The sequence below is a fragment of the Coregonus lavaretus genome (assembly GCF_964263955.1).
Source record: "Coregonus lavaretus genome assembly, chromosome: 25".
NCBI classification, from domain to species: Eukaryota; Metazoa; Chordata; class Actinopteri; order Salmoniformes; family Salmonidae; genus Coregonus; species Coregonus lavaretus.
In genome coordinates this window covers 20710029-20732005 of record NC_140012.1, presented here as the reverse complement: position 1 = coordinate 20732005, position 21977 = coordinate 20710029, and the positions used below count along the sequence as shown (strand labels likewise).

General features: G+C 45.8%; 1 protein-coding gene across 2 annotated transcripts in view; it reads left to right on the top strand.

Annotated features, from left to right (window-relative positions):
- The window catches only part of ogfod3 (2-oxoglutarate and iron dependent oxygenase domain containing 3), a 46440-nt gene that overhangs the window by 10213 nt on the left and 14250 nt on the right, over positions 1 to 21977 (top strand). For both annotated transcript variants that reach the window (XR_014609845.1, XM_084141625.1), the window contains exons 7-8: positions 5480 to 5633; positions 19384 to 19507. Coding sequence is in view for 1 of the 2 variants with exons in the window: in XM_084141625.1 (XP_083997751.1) it covers positions 5480 to 5633; positions 19384 to 19507 (278 nt within the window). In the remaining variant the exon portion in view is untranslated. The remainder of the gene's footprint in view (positions 1 to 5479; positions 5634 to 19383; positions 19508 to 21977) is intronic.

The following is a 21977-nucleotide window of genomic DNA, read 5'->3' as shown; positions in this document are numbered from 1 at the left end:
TCACACAGAGGCTTGGTGATTATCGAGGCCGGGAGTGTTGGAAAGATTTTTCAAATACTGAGGAACTATCATTTTCAATGTATGTTAAAAAAACAGGCTTTGTTTACAATGTGTGAGGTGAAGAAATAATGACTGAGAATCTCAGCTTATTAGTTGTGGACTTGTTGAGTTAAGACAATCAGACATTGCCAAATGGGCCCTTTCCTACATTTACATGCAGCAGGCCAGGTAAGCCTACTTCTATGCATGCTCAGGCACGCGTGCTCCCTCAACGTTTTCAGGACAGAGAAACCAGACACATGCTCATTGCTCACGGAGCACTCCAAACAAAAGACAATGAAAAGATTGACAAAACTCGTAATGGTTATGAAATAAACTAAAACTTGTTTCTCACAATTGTAGCAGGTTGTGAACTCTGCAAACAACGTTTCCACTCCGAGAATGGTAAATGACTTTAAATAATAAATGCATTAATAGAAAGTTATGTATACAAATGATGAGGGATTAACAGTACATTTACGAGGCCTACTGGTGATATATGTAATGTGGAATTGATAAAAATATAAACCATCAAAGGGAAAACAATTCACACAATGAAACAATGAATGGGCAAGAATTGGCGGGAGACAGCTGAGCGCATTCTGAAGAGCTGTGTATACGCATTCTGGAGAGAGACACGCCATATCTTTGCCACACACCCTTTGTCTTGTTGCAACAGTTTAATTTAAACTCAAGACACATTATCTTCACACATATCTTAGATGCTTTTCACTGATAGCCGCAACTCAATCAGCTAGACATATTGCCACGCAGGCTGCCCAAATTGCTGGATTCCCAAATAGGCCTACACACTTGTGATTTGTTTTTTTAAATTCGCAAGAGGCTGAAACCAGAGATCTGTATATAATGACGAGATGCTAATGTCTCCACCCTAACAATTGGAGTCGTTGTCCCAAAGGCGGGAAGGCAGGCGACAAGCTTATGTCTGCATATTATGCCCATACATACGCATTGGGCTTATTCTGGACCGATTTAGGCGAGAGTGAGCCCACTCGCTTCGGAGAAACTCTGTCACCGGAGAAAGAATCCAAGTGAGCGAAACAGCGCCCCTCTGTCTTACTATATATAGCCCATGTATCTGATGCAGTCTGGCCAAAAATAGTTTGACATGTCATACCCTTTTGGTCCAGACAGCATCCGATACATTGTCTACACATACTGAGACACATGGTCGCTGTTTTGCTTGCTCGGATGCTTTATCTGAGATTGATTCGTCTTTCTGTCGGTGTGCGTCTCGGTCAAATAAATGATAAATATTTCAATATTTTATTTGGACAGGCAAGGAGGTACGGTAGGGCGTGCCGGACCCCGTAAGACCCGCCCATAACGCTGGCCCTGCTCCTTGCGATTACGACGACTACTTGGAGGAGTCGCCTGGCTCTCCCTCTCTAACATGCTGACCAAACCGGCTCCGTGCGTCTGCGTGCACCATCGTGCGCATGAAGTGGCTTGGATTTCCTGAGCACCTGTGGCTCACCAGCACCTGTGGCTCTCTCTCACTGCCATGAAGGAGCCAGAGAGGTTGCTCAACACACCTATCTCCAAGAAGGCTCTTCGGAGCTGCTGTGGTGGAGGCGATGGAGCACTTTGGGAAATCGGAGGAGTGGAGGAAGCAGCTGACCAAACATCTGCTCTTGGCGACGTCAGCCTTACAGCATCGACGGCCATCTTGTCATCCTCCTCATCTCAGAGACCGGGGTCTACAGCCCGGTACCGAGCCAGGCGGCAGCTCCAACCAACACTCCTGCTGTCCCAGATACCGCTGCGCCGCCAGTTGACCCAGACGCGACGCCGCGTTTGACACAAAGCGGGGGAGCAGATGGGGGAACAGACTCTGACCAGTTTTACCTCCATCATCCCCCACGCTCCTGTTGGAGGAGCCCCTTTTCCACAAAGGATCACCTTTTCCATGACAAACATATGATCTCTCAGGTTGCTCCTCTCTCTCACTCTCTGTCCAGAGGTGTATTGGCCCTTTTCAGGCGTGTAATGTCAGACATTCATATCTCTGGCTCACGTGTCCAGTGCTCATCAGAGAAGACGGCGCATGTGACAATGAGGGCTCCGACCCACTACCAGCCCCCTTTGGAGCAGGCAGCAGGGATTAGCTTTGGCCCACGTACAGGGCCACAGCCTGAGCCTGCCTCTGCTATCAGTTGAAGCCCTTACTGCCATTACGCACGTAACCATCGTAACGGCGCCACCAGATTCCACAGAGCCTGACTGTGTTTCCTCTCCCTTTCACAAAGGGCCCGCCTTGGGCTGTGCCACCGTGTTACAACCGGTGGCCAGTGGCGGACAGGGCCATAGAGGAATTCAGACAATTTTCTAATAAACGCTCCCCAGCTGCGTGCAATTACTGGCAAAGGAGGCGGTCACAGGGGTTCGCCCAGAATAGAGAAACAGGGTTTTAATCGCCCAATTTCCTGGTTTCAAAAAAAGACAGGAGGGGTGAGGCCCATCTTGGACCTGCGCACCCTGAACAAGAGTGTGGCCAAACAGCCCTTTCGCAAGCTCACGACAAAACATCTGATGGAATGTATCCACCCAAACGACTTTTGCACGAGTATAGACCTGAAGGATGCATACTTTCATGTGCCGGTGACACCGCGTCACAGGAAGTTTCTCAGTTTCGCCTTCCAGGCGATACACGAGAGTGCCATTCGGTTACTCTCTGGCCCCTCTGACCTTTTCCAAATGTGTGGAAGCAGCTATAGAGCCATTGCGTCATCAAGGAGTCAGGGTCCTGGCTTATTTAGATGACCTGTTGGTTCTTCCCAGTCAGTAAACCTGGCAATCACACACACGATGAGACTGGTGATGCATCTCACGCGTCTAGGTTTTGCAGTGAATTGTGAAAAGAGCCCGCCATGGCCAGCTCAGCAGATTGTCTACTTGGGGCTCCAGCTAGGGAAAGGGGATACCTAGTCAGTTGCACAACTGAATGCATTCAACCGAAATGTGTCTTCCGCATTTAACCCAACCCCTCTGAATAAGAGTAAACGTCAACATCACAGTAATGTTGGCACGAATCTCAGGCCCTCCTCTCAGCTCTCATACCGGTTCCATCCAAGGCGCACGGTAACGACACTTTCAGTGTCATACTGTTGGGAATCATGTCGTCAGCCCACACTAGTCCCGTTGGGGTTGCTACACATACACACGCTACAACGATGGTTTGCCCGGCTGCGCTTAGACCCTGCGCGTCACCTCACTGGCTGTTAGTCATTCCCAACAGCCTCAGAGCGGACCTGAACCATTGGAGAGACCTGTGTATACTCACACACAGAGTCCTGATGGGGAGAGTCTCCTCTCACTTTCCAGTCTATACAGACTGGATGGGGGGGATGTGCCAGACTCGAGCAGTGGAGACCACCACATCAATCTCCTAGAGCTAAAGACGGTGCTGTTAGTTCTACAACATTTCGCTCATATGCTTCAGGGCCGCGATGTGTTGGTCTGGTCAGACAACCGAACAACAGTGTCATACATCAATCGCCAAGGAGGGGTCAGGTCTCTTACGCTCCACCAGCTGGCAGAGAGACTATGGTTGTGGGCGCATGGGTGCCTTCTCATTGACAGCCCGTCATATCCCGGGGGGTCTCAACATTTTACATTTTAGTCATTTAGCAGACGCTCTTATCCAGAGCGACTTACAGTTAGTGAGTGCATACATTTTTCATACTGGCCCCCCGTGGGAATCGAACCCACAACCCTGCCGTTGCAAGCGCCATGCTCTACCAACTGAGCTACAGGAGGCCTCAACGAAGGAGGAGACCTCATGTCTCGAGGGAGACAATGAGTGGCATTTACACCCCGACATCATTCTGCTTATATGGGAATGATTCGGGAGAGCCGACGTAAACCTGTTCGAGTCGCAAGCCAATGCGCAATTGCCAATGCGTTTTAAAGTGTAACACCCTACGAATCACTGAGGCTATCACCTATCTATCACATAGCCAAAGACATAATTCCTATTTACACTGTCAGCAAAAATGGCTTCAAGAAGATGATAAACAAACTGAAGATGATTAACAAGCTGGACCCTCCCAAAACTGTATAACAAAATTAAGGGAGAAGTTGAAACAGAGCTCACACGTGTTGATTATTACGCAACTACAACAGACCTTTGGTCTAGTAGAACAACCAAGCCCTACATTTGATGAGTAGTTTCAACTGAAAGGTCAGCGCTTGCAAACATCATAGGCTATTTCCTCGGAGATCAGACGGGAGAAAAAATCACTCTGGGGTTGAGAGAAGCTTTAGCCTGGGGGCCTGAATGAGGGGTTGTCACTAGTTACCACAGCCACAAAGTCATAAACCCCACCTATTTCTTAAATGTATCTTTTTAAAATGTGATTTTAAACCTAATCCTAAGCTTAACTCCTAACTTTATGCCTAACCCTGACTTTAAATTAAGACCAAAAAGCAAATGTTTGTTTTCATGAATTTCTACGATAAGGCAATTTTGACTTTGTGACTGTGGTAACTAGTGCAAACCCTGAATGAGGAGCAGCAAGTGTGCATAACGATAACGGCACAAATGTGGTAAAGGCCATCGCATTGAATGACTGGACCAAATGTGGTAAAGGCCATCGCATTGAATGACTGGACCAAATGTTGTAAAGGCCATCGCATTGAATGACTTGACCAAACGTGGTAAACGCCATCGCATTGAATGACTTGACCAAATGTGGTAAAGGCCATCGCATTGAATGACTGGACCAAACGTGGTAAAGGCCATCGCATTGAATGACTGGACCAAACTCCAATGTTTTGGAAACGGTAGGCTACATGTCATGTTTTTAAGGCACTTTCACTGCAGCCCATGGCTGCCTGAATACATAATTAACTTAGGTTATTTAACAACTCATACTGGTAAAATAGGAAATGGGATCTCAAAATATTATTAATGAATTAGTGTTGCGCTTATAGTGCGCTATATTTTGATGATCATGTTAAAAATGAATGTTTGTTAATATGTAGGTGTAATAATCCTATCAATTATCATATGTATAACAATGTTGAAAAATATTTGTTTCATTTGGTTTTGTATCCAGTTAGCACATGTATTAATTCATACGATCTCATTTTAGAAGTGATGTTCTCTACCCTGACAGTTGGTTTAACCATGTCTGATGGAATTACCAAGTTTTACCCGAAGTGTTTGAAAATCGCAATTCATAATCGCAATTGCAATATCTGGCGCAAAAAATTGCAATGACATATTTTGTACCAATCGTGCACCCCTAGTGTGTGTGTGTGTGTCTGTCTGTCTGTCTGTCTGTGTGAATTATGTTTACAGGCCCAAGTTACTGTTAAGCACAATTGTAAGAAGCTCTGTATGAATAATGTTCATTAATTGATAGATGGACTGATTGATTGTTTTATTGGTTGATTGATTACTTCCACCCTACAGGGAGGTGCGTGGTCGTATTCAGGCAGTGATAGCGGAGACATTTGACCTGGACCCGTCTCTTCTATACCTCACCAAGCCCACCTTCTTCTCACGCATCAACAGCACACTGGCCAAGACACAGCACGACGAGTACTGGCACCCTCACATAGATAAGGTAAGATTATATTATATAAGATAAGGTGCCGTTATATAATTAAGCAATAATGGCCGAGGGGGTGTGGTAGGTGGCCAATATACCACGGCGAAGGGCTGTTTTTACGCACGACGCAACGTGGAGTGCCTGGATACAAAGCTTAGATGTGGTATGTTGGCAATATACCACAAACCCCCAAGGTGCCTTATTGCTATTATAAACTGGTTACCAACGTAATTAGATAAAGGTGTCATATGTTTTATACCATGGCATTGTTGAATACTCCTTTCTGATTGACTTGAAGGGCATTCTAGAGTGTGCATTATTTCCCTATAACGCACGGTATGTTTGCACATTAGAATTCAATGGCTATAGTTCATTTTTACATGTGTTTGAGCTGCTTTTGAAAGCAAAAGTCGAATTGAAAACATTACTGGTATTGTTGAAATCGATTTTCATAATAGCAAGCTAGGACTGATGGTTTGGTTAGCTAAACTAGCAAGTCTGTTTGTTTGGTTACCACTGCAACTACTGTACTGCCCTACCAATCAAAAAGGCAATAACTGCTAATTTGGTCAAATTAGTTAGTCATTTTTGCTACATTAAATACATGCTTAATCATGTGGACAGGTATCCTGCCTCTATTGCATTGTGTTTTGGAGGAAATGGGGGTCAAATCAAATCAAATTTTATTGGCCACATGCGCCGAATACAACAGGTGCAGACATTACAGTGAAATGCTTACTTACAGCCTGTCAATGGTACTGATGTCGATGTGGTGGTGGAGTCAGGCGCAGGACACAGAAGCTTAATCCAAACAGACTTTACTAGTCATGAAAAAGGACAAATACAAAATAAAGAGCCTCAGACGACGGAGGCGAGTGATACGCAGACCGTGCGTAAAACACTATATACAAGAGATGCGCAAACAGTGCGTAACTACTCTTAATACGAGAATGCAAAAATACAACAAACCCCAACAGACAGGCGAACAATTACACACAACTAACTACAAACAAAACGAGAAACTTAAAGGGGACATAATGAACACTAAATGGAAACAGGTGTACAAGGAAGACAAAACCAAACAAACATCGATAATATTCAACGGTGGCAGCTAGTACTCCGGGGACGACGAACGCCGAAGCCTGCCCGAGCAAGGAGGAGGAGCAGCCTCGGCCGAATCCGTGACAGTACCCCCCCCTTGACGCGCGGCTCCAGCCGTGCGCCGACCCCGGCCTCGGGGACGACCAGGAGGACGCGGAGCAGGGCGCGTGGGATGACCACGGTGGAACTCAGTCAGGAGAGATGGATCTAAGATGTCCCTCCTCGGCACCCAGCACCGTTCCTCCGGGCCGTACCCCTCCCACTCCACGAGATATTGGAGACCCCCCCATCCGACGTCTCGAATCCAAGATGGACCGAACTGTGTACGCCGGAGCCCCCTCGATGTCCAGTGGGGGCGGAGGAGTCCCTCTTATCTCACAGTCCTGGAGTGGACCAGCTACCACCGGCCTGAGAAGAGACACATGGAACGAGGGGTTAATGTGATAATCAATAGGCAGTTGTAACCTGTAACACACCTCGTTCAATCTCCTCAGGACTTTAAATGGCCCCACAAACCGCCGACCCAGCTTCCGGCAGGGCAGGCGGAGGGGCAGGTTTCGAGTCGAGAGCCAGACTCGATCTCCAGGTGCGTACACCGGACCCTCACTGCGGTGGAGATCGGCGCTCGCCTTTTGTCGACGGATGGCCCGCTGCAGATGGACGTGTGCAGCGTTCCACGTCTCCTTCGAGCACTGCACCCACTCATCCACCGCAGGAGCCTCGATCTGGCTCTGATGCCATGGTGCCAGAACCGGCTGATACCCCAACACACACTGGAAAGGGGTTAGGTTGGTGGAGGAGTGGCGGAGAGAGTTCTGTGCCATCTCTGCCCAGGGGATATACCTCGCCCACTCCTCCGGCCGGCCCTGGCAATAAGATCTCAGAAACCTACCCACATTCTGGTTCACTCTTTCTACCTGCCCATTGCTCTCTGGGTGGTACCCCGAGGTAAGGCTCACCGAGACCCCCAAGCGCTCCATGAACGCCCTCCAGACTCTGGAGGTGAACTGGGGACCTCGATCAGACACTATATCCTCGGGCACCCCGTAGTGCCGAAAGACGTGGGTGAACAGTGCCTCAGCGGTCTGTAGGGCAGTAGGGAGACCCGGCATTGGGAGGAGACGACAGGCCTTAGAGAACCGATCCACAACGACCAGTATAGTGGTATTCCCCTGAGAGGGGGGAAGGTCTGTAACGAAATCCACCGAGAGGTGAGACCATGGCCGTTGTGGAACGGGCATGGGTTGTAACTTCCCCCTGGGCAGGTGTCTAGGCGCCTTACACTTGGCGCACACCGAGCAGGAGGAGACATAAACCCTCACATCCCTAGCTAACGTTGGCCACCAGTACTTAGCGCTAAGGTAGTGCACTGTCCGGCCAATACCTGGATGTCCAGAGGAGGGGGACGTATGAGCCCAATAAATCAGACGATCCCGAACCTCGAGCGGAACGTACGTCCGACCCACAGGACACTCTGGGGACTAGGGTCGGTACGCAACGCCCGCTCGATTTCCGCATCGACCTCCCACACCACCGGTGCCACCAGACAAGACTCCGGCAGTATGGGAGTGGGCCCAATGGACCTCTCCTCTGTGTCATACCGCCGGGACAGGGCGTCTGCCTTACCGTTCTGGGACCCAGGGATGTAAGTTATTTTAAATACGAACCGGGTTAGAAACATGTTCCACCGAGCCTGACGAGGGTTCAATCTCCTAGCTGCCCGGATGTACTCCAGGTTACGGTGGTCAGTCAAAATGAGAAAAGGGTGTTGAGCCCCCTCAAGCCAATGCCTCCACACCTTTAGGGCCTGTACCACGGCTAACAGCTCCCTGTCCCCTACGTCATAATTTCGCTCCGCTGGGCTGAGCTTCTTGGAATAAAAAGCACAGGGGCGGAGTTTAGGTGGCGTGCCGGACCGTTGCGACAGTACGGCCCCAATACCGGCCTCTGACGCGTCCACCTCTACCTGGAATGGTAAAGTGGGGTCCGGATGCGCCAGCACCGGAGCCGAAGTGAACAGGTCCTTCAGTCTCCCAAATGCCCTGTCCGCCTCAGCTGACCACTGCAAACGCTCCGGGCCCCCCTTCAGCAGGGAAGTTATGGGAGCTACCACCTGTCCAAAACCCCGGATAAACCTCCGGTAGTAATTGTCAAAACCCCAAAACTGCTTCACCTCTTTAACCGTGGTTGGGGTTTGCCAATTACGCACGGCTGACACACGGTCAACCTCCATCTTCACCCCTGACGCGGACAACCGATAACCCAAAAAGGAGACAGACTCCTGGAAAAACAGAAATTTCTCTGCCTTGTCATACAAGTCGTGCTCCAACAGCCTCCCCAACACTCGGCGCACCAGGGCTACATGCTCGGCTTGGGTAGAAGAGTACACTAGAATGTCGTCAATGTACACTACCACACCTTGCCCATGCATGTCCCGGAAGATCTCGTCCACAAAGGATTGGAAGACTGAAGGAGCATTCATTAAACCGTATGGCATGACGAGATACTCATAATGACCCGAGGTGGTACTAAATGCTGTCTTCCATTCATCTCCCTCCCTAATGCGCACCAAGTTGTAGGCGCTCCTGAGATCCAGTTTTGTGAAGAAACGCGCTCCGTGTAATGATTCTGTCATACTCGCAATCAGAGGGAGTGGATAACTGTATTTCACAGTGATCTGATTGAGACTACGGTAATCAATACACGGGCGCAACCCTCCATCCTTCTTCTTCACAAAAAAGAAACTCGAGGACGCAGGGGAAGTGGAGGGCCGTATGTATCCCTGTCTCAGAGACTCGGCTATGTATGTCTCCATAGCCACCTTCTCCTCTTGAGACAGAGGATACACATGGCTCCGCGGAAGCGCTGCTCCTGTCTGGAGGTCTATCGCACAATCCCCCTGTCTATGAGGAGGCAACCGCGTCGCCCTCGTTTTGCTAAACACGAGTGCTAAATCCTCATACTCAGGGGGAATGTGCATTGCGGGCACTTGGTTCGGACTCTCCACCGAGGTCGCCCCCACGGAAACACCTAGACATCGCCCTACACACTGGGCAGACCACTCCGTGACAGCCCTCTGTTGCCACGAAATGGAGGGATTATGGGTAATTAACCAGGGAAGCCCCAGCACCACAGGATACGCAGGAGAGTCGATCAGATATAACTGAATAGTTTCCTCATGACCCCCCTGCGTACTCATCTTAAGTGGTGCTGTGACCTCTCTAATCAACCCCGATCCCAACGGGCGGTTATCTAGTGCATGGACAGGGAAGGGCGCATCAACAGGAAGGAGGGGAATCCCTTACACACAAATTCCGATCAACAAAATTCCCAGCTGCGCCTGAATCGACTAGCGCCTTATGCTGGGAATGAGGTGCAACCTGAGGAAATCTTACAGGTATACATAAGTGAACAACAGAGAGCTCTGGGTAAGTGGGGCGCCTACTCACCTGAAATGCCTCCCCAGTGCGTGGCCTGTTGTCCCGTTCCCCTGGAGACCCTCCCCAGCACCTAGCCGCAGTGTGCCCTCCACGGCCACAGTTGGTGCAGGGGACGGCCCCCCTCGGGCTCCCTCTCCTCCTCTCTCTAGCGCCAGCACCCCCGAGCTCCATAGGGCTCGGCTCGGAGGTGCTGGAGGGTGGAATGGACGGCCCCCACTCGGGACGTCCGCGGGTGGCCAGCAGGGTGTCGAGACGGATGGACATGTCCACCAACTGGTCGAACGATAGGTTGGTGTCCCTGCAGGCCAGCTCTCGACGAACGTCCTCCAGTAGACTGCATCGATAGTGGTCGATGAGGGCCCGCTCATTCCACCCCGCATCCGCCGCTAGAGTCCAGAATTCCAGGGCGAACTCCTGTGCGCTCCTCTTCCCCTGTCGGAGGTGGAATAGACGCTCCCCCGCCGCTTTCCCCTCAGGTGGATGGTCGAACACTGCCCTGAAGCGGCGGGAGAACTCCGCGTAGGTGATGGTGGCGGCGTCTATTCCCCTCCATTCGGCATTGGACCACTCCAACGCCTTGCCGGAGAGACAGGAGATGAGGGCGGAAACGCTCTCGTATCCCGAGGGCGCCGGGTGTATGGTGGCCAGGTAGAGTTCCACCTGCAGGAGGAACCCCTGACACCCGGCTGTGGTGCCATCATACGCCCTCGGGAGGGAGAGCCGAATCCCACTGGATTCCGGAGCTGGGATGGGACGACTGACCGATGGTGGTGGTAAGGTTGGAGGAGGTGTGGGCACTCCTCCGTTCTCCCATCGGCGCAGAGTGTTGATCACCTCATGCAGGGCGGATCCGAGTTGCTGGATCCTGGCGTCTTGACCGCTGACTCGATCCTCCAGCGACTCGGGTGCTGCTGCTGCTCCTGCTGACTCCATAGTGGTGTGTAATTCTGTCAATGGTACTGATGTCGATGTGGTGGTGGAGTCAGGCGCAGGACACAGAAGCTTAATCCAAACGGACTTTACTAGTCATGAAAAAGGACAAATACAAAATAAAGGGCCTCAGACGACGGAGGCGAGTGATATGCAGACCGTGCGTAAAACACTATATACAAGAGATGTGCAAACAGTGCGTAACTACTCTTAATACGAGAATGCAAAAATACAACAAACCCCAACAGACAGGCAAACAATTACACACAACTAACTACAAACAAAACGAGAAACTTAAAGGGGACATAATGAACACTAAATGGAAACAGGTGTACAAGGAAGACAAAACCAAACAAACATCGATAACATTCAACGGTGGCAGCTAGTACTCCGGGGACGACGAACGCCGAAGCCTGCCCAAGCAAGGAGGAGGAGCAGCCTCGGGCCGAATCCGTGACACAGCCCTTAACCAACAGTGCATTTATTTTAAATAAAAAAGTAAAATAAAACAACAACAAAAAAGTGATGAGAAAAAAAGAGCAGAAGTAAAATAAAATAACAGTAGGGAGGCTATATATACAGTGGGGTACCGGTGCAGAGTCAATGTGCAGGGGCACCGGCTAGTTGAGGTAGTTGAAGTAATATGTACATTAAAGTGACTATGCATAAATAATTAACAGAGTAGCAGCAGCGTAAAAAGATGGGGTGGGGGGGTGGGGGGGCAGTGCAAATAGTCCGGGTAGCCATGATTAGCTGTTCAGGAGTCTTATGGCTTGGGGGTAGAAGCTGTTGAAGTCTTTTGGACCTAGACTTGGCACTCCGGTACCGCTTGCCGTGCGGTAGCAGAGAGAACAGTCTATGACTAGGGTGGCTGGAGTCTTTGACAATTTTGAGGGCCTTCCTCTGACACCGCCTGGTATAGAGGTCCTGGATGGCAGGAAGCTTGGCCCCAGTGATGTACTGGGCCGTACGCACTACCCTCTGTAGTGCCTTGCGGTCGGAGGCCAAGCAGTTGCCATACCAGGCGGTGATGCAACCAGTCAGGATGCTCTCGATGGTGCAGCTGTAGAATTTTTTGAGGATCTGAGGACCCATGCCAAATCTTTTCAGTCTCCTGAGGGGGAATAGGCTTTGTCGTGCCCTCTTCACGACTGTCTTGGTGTGTTTGGACCATGATAGTTCGTTGGTGATGTGGACACCAAGGAACTTGAAGCTCTCAACCTGTTCCACTACAGCCCCGTCGATGAGAATGGGGGCGTGCTCAGTCCTCTTTTTTTTCCTGTAGTCCACAATCATCTCCTTTGTCTTGGTCACGTTGAGGGAGAGGTTGTTTTCCTGGCACCACACGGCCAGGTCTCTGACCTCCTCCCTATAGGCTGTCTCATCGTTGTCGGTGATCAGGCCTACCACTGTTGTGTCATCGGCAAACTTAATGATGGTGTTGGAGTCGTGCCTGGCCATGCAGTCATGGGTGAACAGGGAGTACAGGAGGGGACTGAGGACGCACCCCTGAGGGGCCCCCGTGTTGAGGATCAGTGTGGCAGATGTGTTGTTACCTACCCTTACCACCTGGGGGCGGCCTGTCAGGAAGTCCAGGATCCAGTTGCAGAGGGAGGTGTTTAGTCCCAGGATCCTTAGCTTAGTGATGAGCTTTGAGGGCACTATGGTGTTGAATGCTGAGCTGTAGTCAATGAATAGCATTCTCACGTAGGTGTTCCTCTTTTCCAGGTGGGAAAGGGCAGTGTGGAGTGCAATAGAGATTGCATCATCTGTGGATCTGTTGGGGCGGTATGCAAATTGGAGTGGGTCTAGGGTTTCTGGGATAATGGTGTTGATGTGAGCCATGACCAGCCTTTCAAAGCACTTCATGGCTACAGACGTCAGTGCTACGGGTCGGTAGTCATTTAGGCAGGTTATCTTAGTGTCCTTGGGCACGGGGACTATGGTGGTCTGCAAAAAGGTACTGTGAAACCAAGGTAAATGGCAGTAACAGAACTTACTGCCTTTTAGCTTGGTTTCAACCTGCCCTTGGCTGCAGTTAATGCCTTTTACCTTGGTATCATTTTATTTTGATAGTGATACAATCGAACCTGTATGACACTGACACACACATACATTGCTAATCTAGGGACACAACATCATGGCACAGCATTCCCTGGGGAAAATGATGGTTGAACTTGCTCTGAAACGCCGAAACTCAGACACTGTTAAGAACTAGCTAGCTAAGTAGATCTGAGAACATAATTAATTAGCTAGCTAGCTAGCAAGCATAGACTAACAATGCTACCTGCTCCGATAAGAGGAGATCAGCAATTGATACTAATTTCAATCTATTAGCCCTATAATGTTTTATATTCTGAAATTTCATCTGATGGTTTCTTTGAATCGGTACACCACACAAACGATTTCTAGCCAGTGACAGCCACCTAAACTAGAACTGACGCGCCCCTACCACAATGTCAAACCCTACTTAACTAGCATTAGCATGAAGCAATAGATTTGTGCTACCTGCTCCCATAAGAGGCGATTAGCAATTTATACTAGCTTCAATCTATTATCCCTATAATGAATAGAATCCCTATAATTGTATTCTGACATTCCATGGGTTATTTGAATCAGTAACGTTACACCACACACACAATCTCTAGCCAGCTGACAGTCTATTGGACGTGCACCCCATATTGAATTGTCAAAAGCCACGCACCCTCATTTTCCGGTTAAGCACACACAGCATTGCTACCTCATTAAAAATATATCTACTCACATGTCCATGGTTTCTGGTTTTCTTTTATATTCCAGTATTGAGTGACTGTCCCGGTCAGGAAAGTTAAAATCCAACATTTTATCCGAGGCATAAGTAATTAGTACAACAAGCTTTGGCATGCCAAAAGTGTGCTCAACGTGTCTGCTTTAGTGTCATCATTACATGAATGCGGGAAAAAAACAGTTTTGCCAAAATTACTTCCACCAAGTAGATGATTATAGTATCTGTGCGGATCAAAGTTGCCATGTGAGGGTGCATTAGGACTGTACAACCACGTCAAGACTAGGATTTATTCCTGTCAATGTCCATCCATGCAATCTAAATAAGCATTAGGGCTATTGAGACTGCTATTATTATTATTTATTATTTATTTAACCTTTTATTTAACTTGGCAAGTCATCTTAATGATCTTAATATTAGATTTGTAAATAAAGATGCACATTTTAGACTTTTTTGGAGCAGGTATGAAATGAATAGATGAACTGACTTATGACAGTGAAAATTATCATAAATGTTTGCACAAGATAAAATCAACATTGATTATATCCTATTTTATAAAATAGAAGAACTGAAAAGGATTATGATCATATGTTTGCACACCAAAAAATGTCAGTATTAATTATCATCCATGACAGAATAGAATCATTTAGGATAAATATCCCTGATTATTTGCACTATTTATTTCAGTTGAGTGTTACTGTGAGGAGTGATATGGAAGAGCACTGAAGAAGTTTTACTTAAAAATGAAATAAGAAATGTTACTTAAAAATGAAATATAACTATTCAGCATTTTATCAATTGTAGCTAAAAGTCATTTCTGTCCTCTTATGACTATGAAAATGCAAATATGTTTAAAATTCATTCTTAAAGCTGTTATTTATTCAAAATTGTCTATGTAAGTGTCATTGAAAAAATATATACAGTACCAGTAAAAAGTTTGGACACCTACTCATCATCCAGGGTTTTTCTTAACTTTTTACTATTTTCTACATTGTAGAATAATAGTGAAGACATCAAAACTATGAAATAACACAAATGGAATCATGTAGTAACCAAAAAAGTGTTATACAAATCAAAATATATTTTATATTTGAGAATCTTCAAAGTAGCCACCCTTTGCCTTGATGACAGCATTGCAAAAACAGGTTTTTAGACATTTCTGTCAGGTTGGATAGGGAGCGTTGCTGCACAGCTATTTTCAGGTCTCTCCAGAGATGTTCGATCATGTTCAAGTCCGGGCTCTGGCTGGGCCACTCAAGGACATTCAGAGACTTGTCCCGAAGCCACTCCTGCGTTGTCTTGGCTGTGTGCTTAGGGTCGTTGTCCTGTTGGAAGGTGAACCTTCACCCCAGTCTGAGGTCCTGCACGCTCTGGAGCAGGTTTTCATCAAGGATCTCTCTGTACTTTGCTCCGTTCATCTTTGCCTTGATCCCGACTCATCTCCCAGTCCCTGCCGTGAAAAACATCCCCACAGCATGATGCTGCCACCACCATGCTTCACTGTAGGGATGCTGCCAGGTTTCCTCCAGACGTGACGCTTGGCATTCAGGCCAAGGAGTTCAATATTGGTTTCATCAAACCAGAGAATCTTGTTTCTCATGGTCTGAGAGTCTTTAGGTGCCTTTTGGCAAACTCCAAGCGGGCTGTCCCTCTGGCCACTCTACTTCCGTCTGGCCACTCTACTATAAAGGCCTGATTGGTGGAGTGCTGCAGAGATGGTTGTCCTTCTGGAAAGTTCACCCATCTCCACAGAGGAACTCTAGAGCTCTGTCAGAGTGACCATCGTGTTCTTGGTCACCTCCCTGACCAAGGCCCTTCTCCCCCAACTGCTCAGTTTGGCCGGGCGGCCAGCTCTAGGAAGAGTATTGGTGGTTCTAAACTTCTTCCACTTAAAAATGATGGAGGCCACTGTGTTTTGGGGGACCTTCAATGCTGCAGACATTTTTTGGTACCCTTCCCCAGATCTGTGCCCCAGATCTGTGCTCTATGGACAATTCCTTCAACCTCATGGCTTGGTTTTTGCTCTGACATGCACTGTCAACTGTGGGACCTTATATAGACAGGTGTGTGCCTTTCCAAATCATATCCAATCAATTGAATTTACCACAGGTGGACTCCAATCAAGTTGTAGAAACACCTCAAGGATGATCAATGGAAACAGGATGCACCTGAGCTCAATTTCAAGTCTCATAGCAAAGGGTCTGAATACTTATGTAAATAAGGTATTTATGTTTTTATGTTTAATATATTTGCAAAAATTTATAAAAACTTGTTTTTGCTTTATCATTATGGGGTATTGTGTGTAGATTGCTGAGGATATTTTATTTATTTAATCAATTTTAGAATAAGGCTGTAACGTAACAAAATGTGGAAAAGGTCAAGAGGTCTGAATACTTTCCGAAGGCACTGTATAAAAATAATTGAATTTGCAATCTCATGTTAACTTTTTTATAATTAGTATTACCCTACGTCATACTTCTATCATGTTCCAATACATCATTATATATTACAAGATGGGTAATCATTTAATGTAATTCAAACATTAAATGTGGTCCTCTGTAGCTCAGCTGGTAGAGCACGGCGCTTGTAATGCCAAGGTAGTGGGTTTGATCCCCGGGACCACCCATACACAAAAATGTATGCACGCATGACTGTAAGTCACTTTGGATAAAGGCGTCTGCTAAATGGCATATTATTATTATTATTATTATTATTATTATTATTAAACAATTGCAGTGCTGCTTTTCACATTTATTCTTATAACAAGACATTGGCTTCTTGTAAAACACAGTATGAAATGTGACTGATGCAGAACCTACATCTCCATGTAAATGCAACTGGTATCTTGGTGGAAGACACAAAGGTTGCAGTTTCAACTCTGTGACACTGCCAGTAATTAAACGGTTATTATATTAATAGCTTAAATGAGAAGTATAGTAAACTAACAAATGAAAATGGCAGATACTGCTCTTTGCTTTGGTATTACCCTGCAATTTGTAACATATCATGCCAAGGAAGAAGGCTGTAACAGCTATTTATGGGTGTAAGGTCATGTCAGAAGTCAGGGTCAACATTAATAAAAAATTAGCTCATAGCAAGACAACAGATCACTACATCTCCAATGATCTCCCTAGAATTCATTTGGCTGGACAATAAAAAAAAAAACGTTGAAGCCATTTTTCTCAGTTCCACGCTATGAGCAGTTACTGCCTTTTTGCTTGGTAGGGCAGTGTAGCTATCTAGTAAACTTGCTAGCTACTTCAGTGGATGTTGAACACATTTCTACCAGCAAATGAACACATTCCTAGTGGCAAATGTGTTAAATTATACACACACACACACAAACGTTTAAACTTTGCCTCTTTCTGCAACATTTTTACAGGGGCACCTAGATTACCTTTAGTTTTTGAAGTCAAGAAGTGTTGAAGCCTCATAGCTTACCAAAATGCAATGAATATCCCCTTCTCCTATTTCACACACTAGCAGACCCGCTGACTATAGTCAGACTCGTGTAAAGCATACACTTCCTCCCATCTGTGTTTTAAATATCCTCTTTAACATTTATGAAACTGATTTCATATTCAAGTAAGAAAGCTGAAACTGTTTTGTACAGTAGTTCTATATCAATTATATCATAAAACGTACAGTATGGAACAGGAAAACGTATTGAATGTGTTTTGGGGTGAAGAGTACAACTTTTTCCTTGTTATTTTGTCTCTCCAAAAAGTGATTGAAATATAGTCTTGAGGGTAAGTTCATGGTTCATTGAAAGTTGCGTATTTTCTGTGAGATTGAATGCAGCTTTGATCGCACGTGAATGTACCTCATTATTGTTTAGCCAGCAGGGCAATAGAATGAAGTGATAATTTCATACCAGACTTTGATTCCTCCCATTTGATCTTCCTGTAATGTCTCGACTGTGGACCTCGGCAAAGCAAACTTTTTGAAATTCATTGGGTTATTCAATTAATAGGACTGTTAGCGCTGTTTGTACACGTTGAACACTACAGATAAAGGTCCTAAAGGATATGTCGGAATGTTTATCTTATCTGTTCGCTAAGGTGTGTGTGTTCTCGTATCTTTGAGCATTGTTCATTTGCTGGTGCTCTATCGTCTGGCTGTCCGTCCGTCTGTCCATCCCTCCCTCCCTCCCTCCCTCTGCGTGTGTACGTGCGCGTATTACATATTCTGGGTATCTCTGATCATTATTCATTTTCCGGTGCCCCAATAATTTCTTGGCTTATCTCCTCTGAGTCTTCCGCAATATTAATTAATGTCACCTTATCCTCTCTCTCGGCTCCTCGACAGCTGGGAAACTGCAATCCAAAAACGTGTGCGTGTATTAGATATTCTGGGTATCTCTGATCATTATAATTAATGTCACCTTATCCTCTCTCTCTCGGCTCCTCGACAGCTGGAAAAATTTAATCCAAAAACACCAGCCCTCTCCCCCATCTGTCTCATCCACCCTGCCCCTTCCCCCGCCACCAGGCTTAATTGGCCCAACCAGACCCTCATTTAAATGTAAATGGTTTAAGTGTCTTTAGGGCTGGTTTCACTCTTGGCCTCTCTGCTGCAATGTGTCTGTTCTCTGTACAGCCCAGGACAAATCTACATAATGTCTGGCATGAAGACGTGGGAAACTAATGCAGTATTTTTGGTAACTTTATTTGGGTAGTCCATCTGTAGATGCTCTACAGACTATCAGTAACATTTCAACTAACTATCTGCTAGCCCTAGCCCTATCCCTTATCCTAACCCTAAACTTAACCCTTACCCTAACACATATTCTAAACCTAACCGTAACCTTATCAAGCAGTTGCTTACCAACAGATAGTTTGTTGATAGTCCATCTGTAGATTCTCTACAGATGGTCACGCTATCTGGACTATCCAAATAAAGTTATATTTTTGTATTACTTTTGTTACTTTTCTTTTGCCAGTGCGCCACTGTTAAATGCATATAGGAGAAACACTGCTTATGTAAAACTGTGTGATTTTATTCATAACCTTGCCATGCCCATGCTCATCCAGTGAAGACTGAAACACTATTTTGGGAGTATGTTCCCAAATTGAAGAAGAACATTTTAATTATGTTAATTTGACTTCAAATAATGTTATGTCCCAGATGTAATTGGGTTTGATTCGATGGTTTTTAGATGTTTTATTTATTATTATTTGTATTAATCAAAACCCCTGTCTAAACAAGCACTATTGTGACTTGACATGACAACAGTTGTTCACAAAAGTTAATCTCTTATTTAGTCTAATCAAACATCTGCCCAATAAGATGTTCAGATTTTTAGAAGCTCCTGAAATCTCTCTTGCTGGCATTATTACTTTTCGGGACATGTTGTTTGATGAAAATACTTTAATAAGGCAAAACATCTGAAATTGCCTGCTGGTGCTAGGAAAATGAATCAAGGCATAAAGGTATGAACAAAAAAAGAATCTGACTCGGTATTACTGCCAAGTGAGTGTATTGTTTGTGTGCAGAGATTTAAAAACCTGTTGTGTTACTTGCATAACAGGTAACCTACGGATCCTTTGACTACACCTCTCTGCTCTACCTGTCTGACTACGGAACCGACTTCACCGGAGGGAGGTTCATCTTCATGGACTCCAATGGCAACCGCACTGTGGAACCGCGAGCAGGTAAATCTCCATACAATGTAAAACAGCTCAAAATCTAGTGAAAAACTATTTGTAAATGCTATTAATTTTTACTATCCCTATTATTATTATAACATTATTACTAGGGGCTTTTGGCTGTACATTGTAATCAGCGTTTAACAGTGTTACCAGTGCTTCGTAAGTGTCCACTCTGTTTATGGTTAAAGTAGTGTTTATGTGTAGCCTAAATGAGCCCTAATCCCCTGTAAGTGGGTCACTGTGTGGAAGTAAGGCCGTAAATGCTGCAGGATTAGCCGTGATTGTCCTTGGGGGGCCTCGGGCTAATGCTGTTGTCAGTCACTGTATTAGCTAACACTGTTGATCATGTTAACTCTCGCTCTTATCCTCTCTGTAATTAATAGTCTGCATTTATTTATAGATGATTGTAAAGCATGGTGATTCTGTGTAAACTGTTTAGTTTCAAGAGAAACTGATGTGATTAGATATTGCTAATTTCATACATTTATCTGCAGTATTATTTCAAAACATATCTCTCTGTGCCTTGTGTATGACACAACTGGTTGAGTGGAAGTATATGATGTCCATATTCAGTCCTCTCCACATGAGACTGTTAGCTTGCTTTCTCTCGCCCTTTATCACTTATTCTCTTGCTCTCTCCCTTTAATCTCTCTCTGGCTCTGGATTTATCCGCCTCTCGTAGTTTCTGAAACTATCTATTTCTTTCTCTTTCCTCTACTATGCATCTTTCTTTTCTTTCTCGTCTCATGACATTGAGTTCTGTGTTTTATCTAACATACCTTCAAAATACACATAACCTAAGTCCTTTATTATTAAAGAGAGAACATGCATATTACATGTATGACTGTATATGACTGCTGAGAGAAAGAATGGGGAAGAAAAAAAGCAGGAAAGAGAGGGTGACCGTGAACGGTTTTGAAGAGGGACTGCTGTGTGTCTTCTCGGCACACGACCTAAGTCCTTTATTATTAAAAGAGAGAATCTCCATATGACAGGGAGGCAGAGGATGAAGAAAGAAAGGAGAGGGTGAGTCTGAATGGTTTAAAACAGGGACTACCATGTGTCCTCTGACATTTTCAGAGCCCTCGGAGTCCTCCGCTGAGCCACATTATTAAAGAGAGAATCTCCATATGACAGATAAGACTGAGCAGAGCGTAAAACTGAACCGCTGGGGATTGGAGTGTCAGTTTGCCACTGCTTATGAAGAGAGAGCAAAATAAACTTGTGCAGAATTCATAATGTTATTCAGGAGCAGTTATTTCCAGGTTGGAGCCAAGTGGGAGACGTGGGAGAAGTGAACCCCACACTGAAATAATTAGGGCTGTTTGAGATAGCAGTGGGAGAGGGAGGGAGAGAGAGAAATATTTTGAAGGGCAAGGAAGAAGGAGAAAGAAGGAAGGGAGAGAGAGAGCAAGTGATGGGAGAGAAAGAGATTTGAGAGAGAGATTGAAAGGGGAGAAACCGATCAGGAAGGAAAGTAGAGATTAAGCTGTGAGATGGAGAGATTGAGGCAGAGGCTGAGGAGGAGAGATGCAGGGATGGGATGAGGTGGCGAAAAGGGCATGTCTGTCAAGTCACAGGAGTTAATGGGTGTTAGCCTATAGGACCAGAGGCATTCTATACAGGTGGCTCGTCTGATTGGTGCTTTAAGACCACAAATTCCAGTCGTCCCTCTGTGGCTGCCTGTCTGGGGGTCTTCAACCATCTCTTGCCCAGGGACCCCTTCCCAGGCAAACCGGCGACCCAGGGACCCCCATCATACATTAGCCAACATCGGGTGAATGATGATGGCAAGGAGAAGTAATCATTTATTTTTATTTGTTATTGATTTAGTAGATCGTTTTCATTATTTTGACCATCCTACATTATAATTTGAAGAGGAAGTGTAATTTTTAACATAGCCTATTAGCTAGAAAGGTAACTCCAAACACATTTTCGCTAAGAGCAGCTGTTTAGCTAGTTAAACAAAGGTTAGCCATGTGTTGGCAAAAATTAATGTCCAAGTCAAGAAAGCTTACCAGCAGCACTTGCCACACTGCTTTTACAACGCCTATGTCAGATACTCCAGTGAGTGTAATTGGCTCCAATTAGTGTAATTTGCTCAGTATTAGGAGCTGAGAAATAAAGTTGACATCATTAGACAGATATTCTCATATTTTCTACAGTAGGTAGTTCATGTAATAAAAAAAATATTTTATTATGTTGTTGCTAGCGATATTCCTAAAAACATAAAACTATTTATTTTGTAAATCGTTTTTTGTTAAATATTTTTGCGGACCCCCTGCAGGACCCCTAGCGGGTTGCGGACCCCCGGGTGAATACCCTTGCTGTAGACGATCCCCCTAGTACTCCTATTAGCAGATCATACAAGGATATATCAATATGTACAAACAGGGAATATTTACAGACACAAAGGTTTCTTTACATCCACATAGCAGGAGTTTGTTACTTTAACACTAGGGGTTTGCACAGA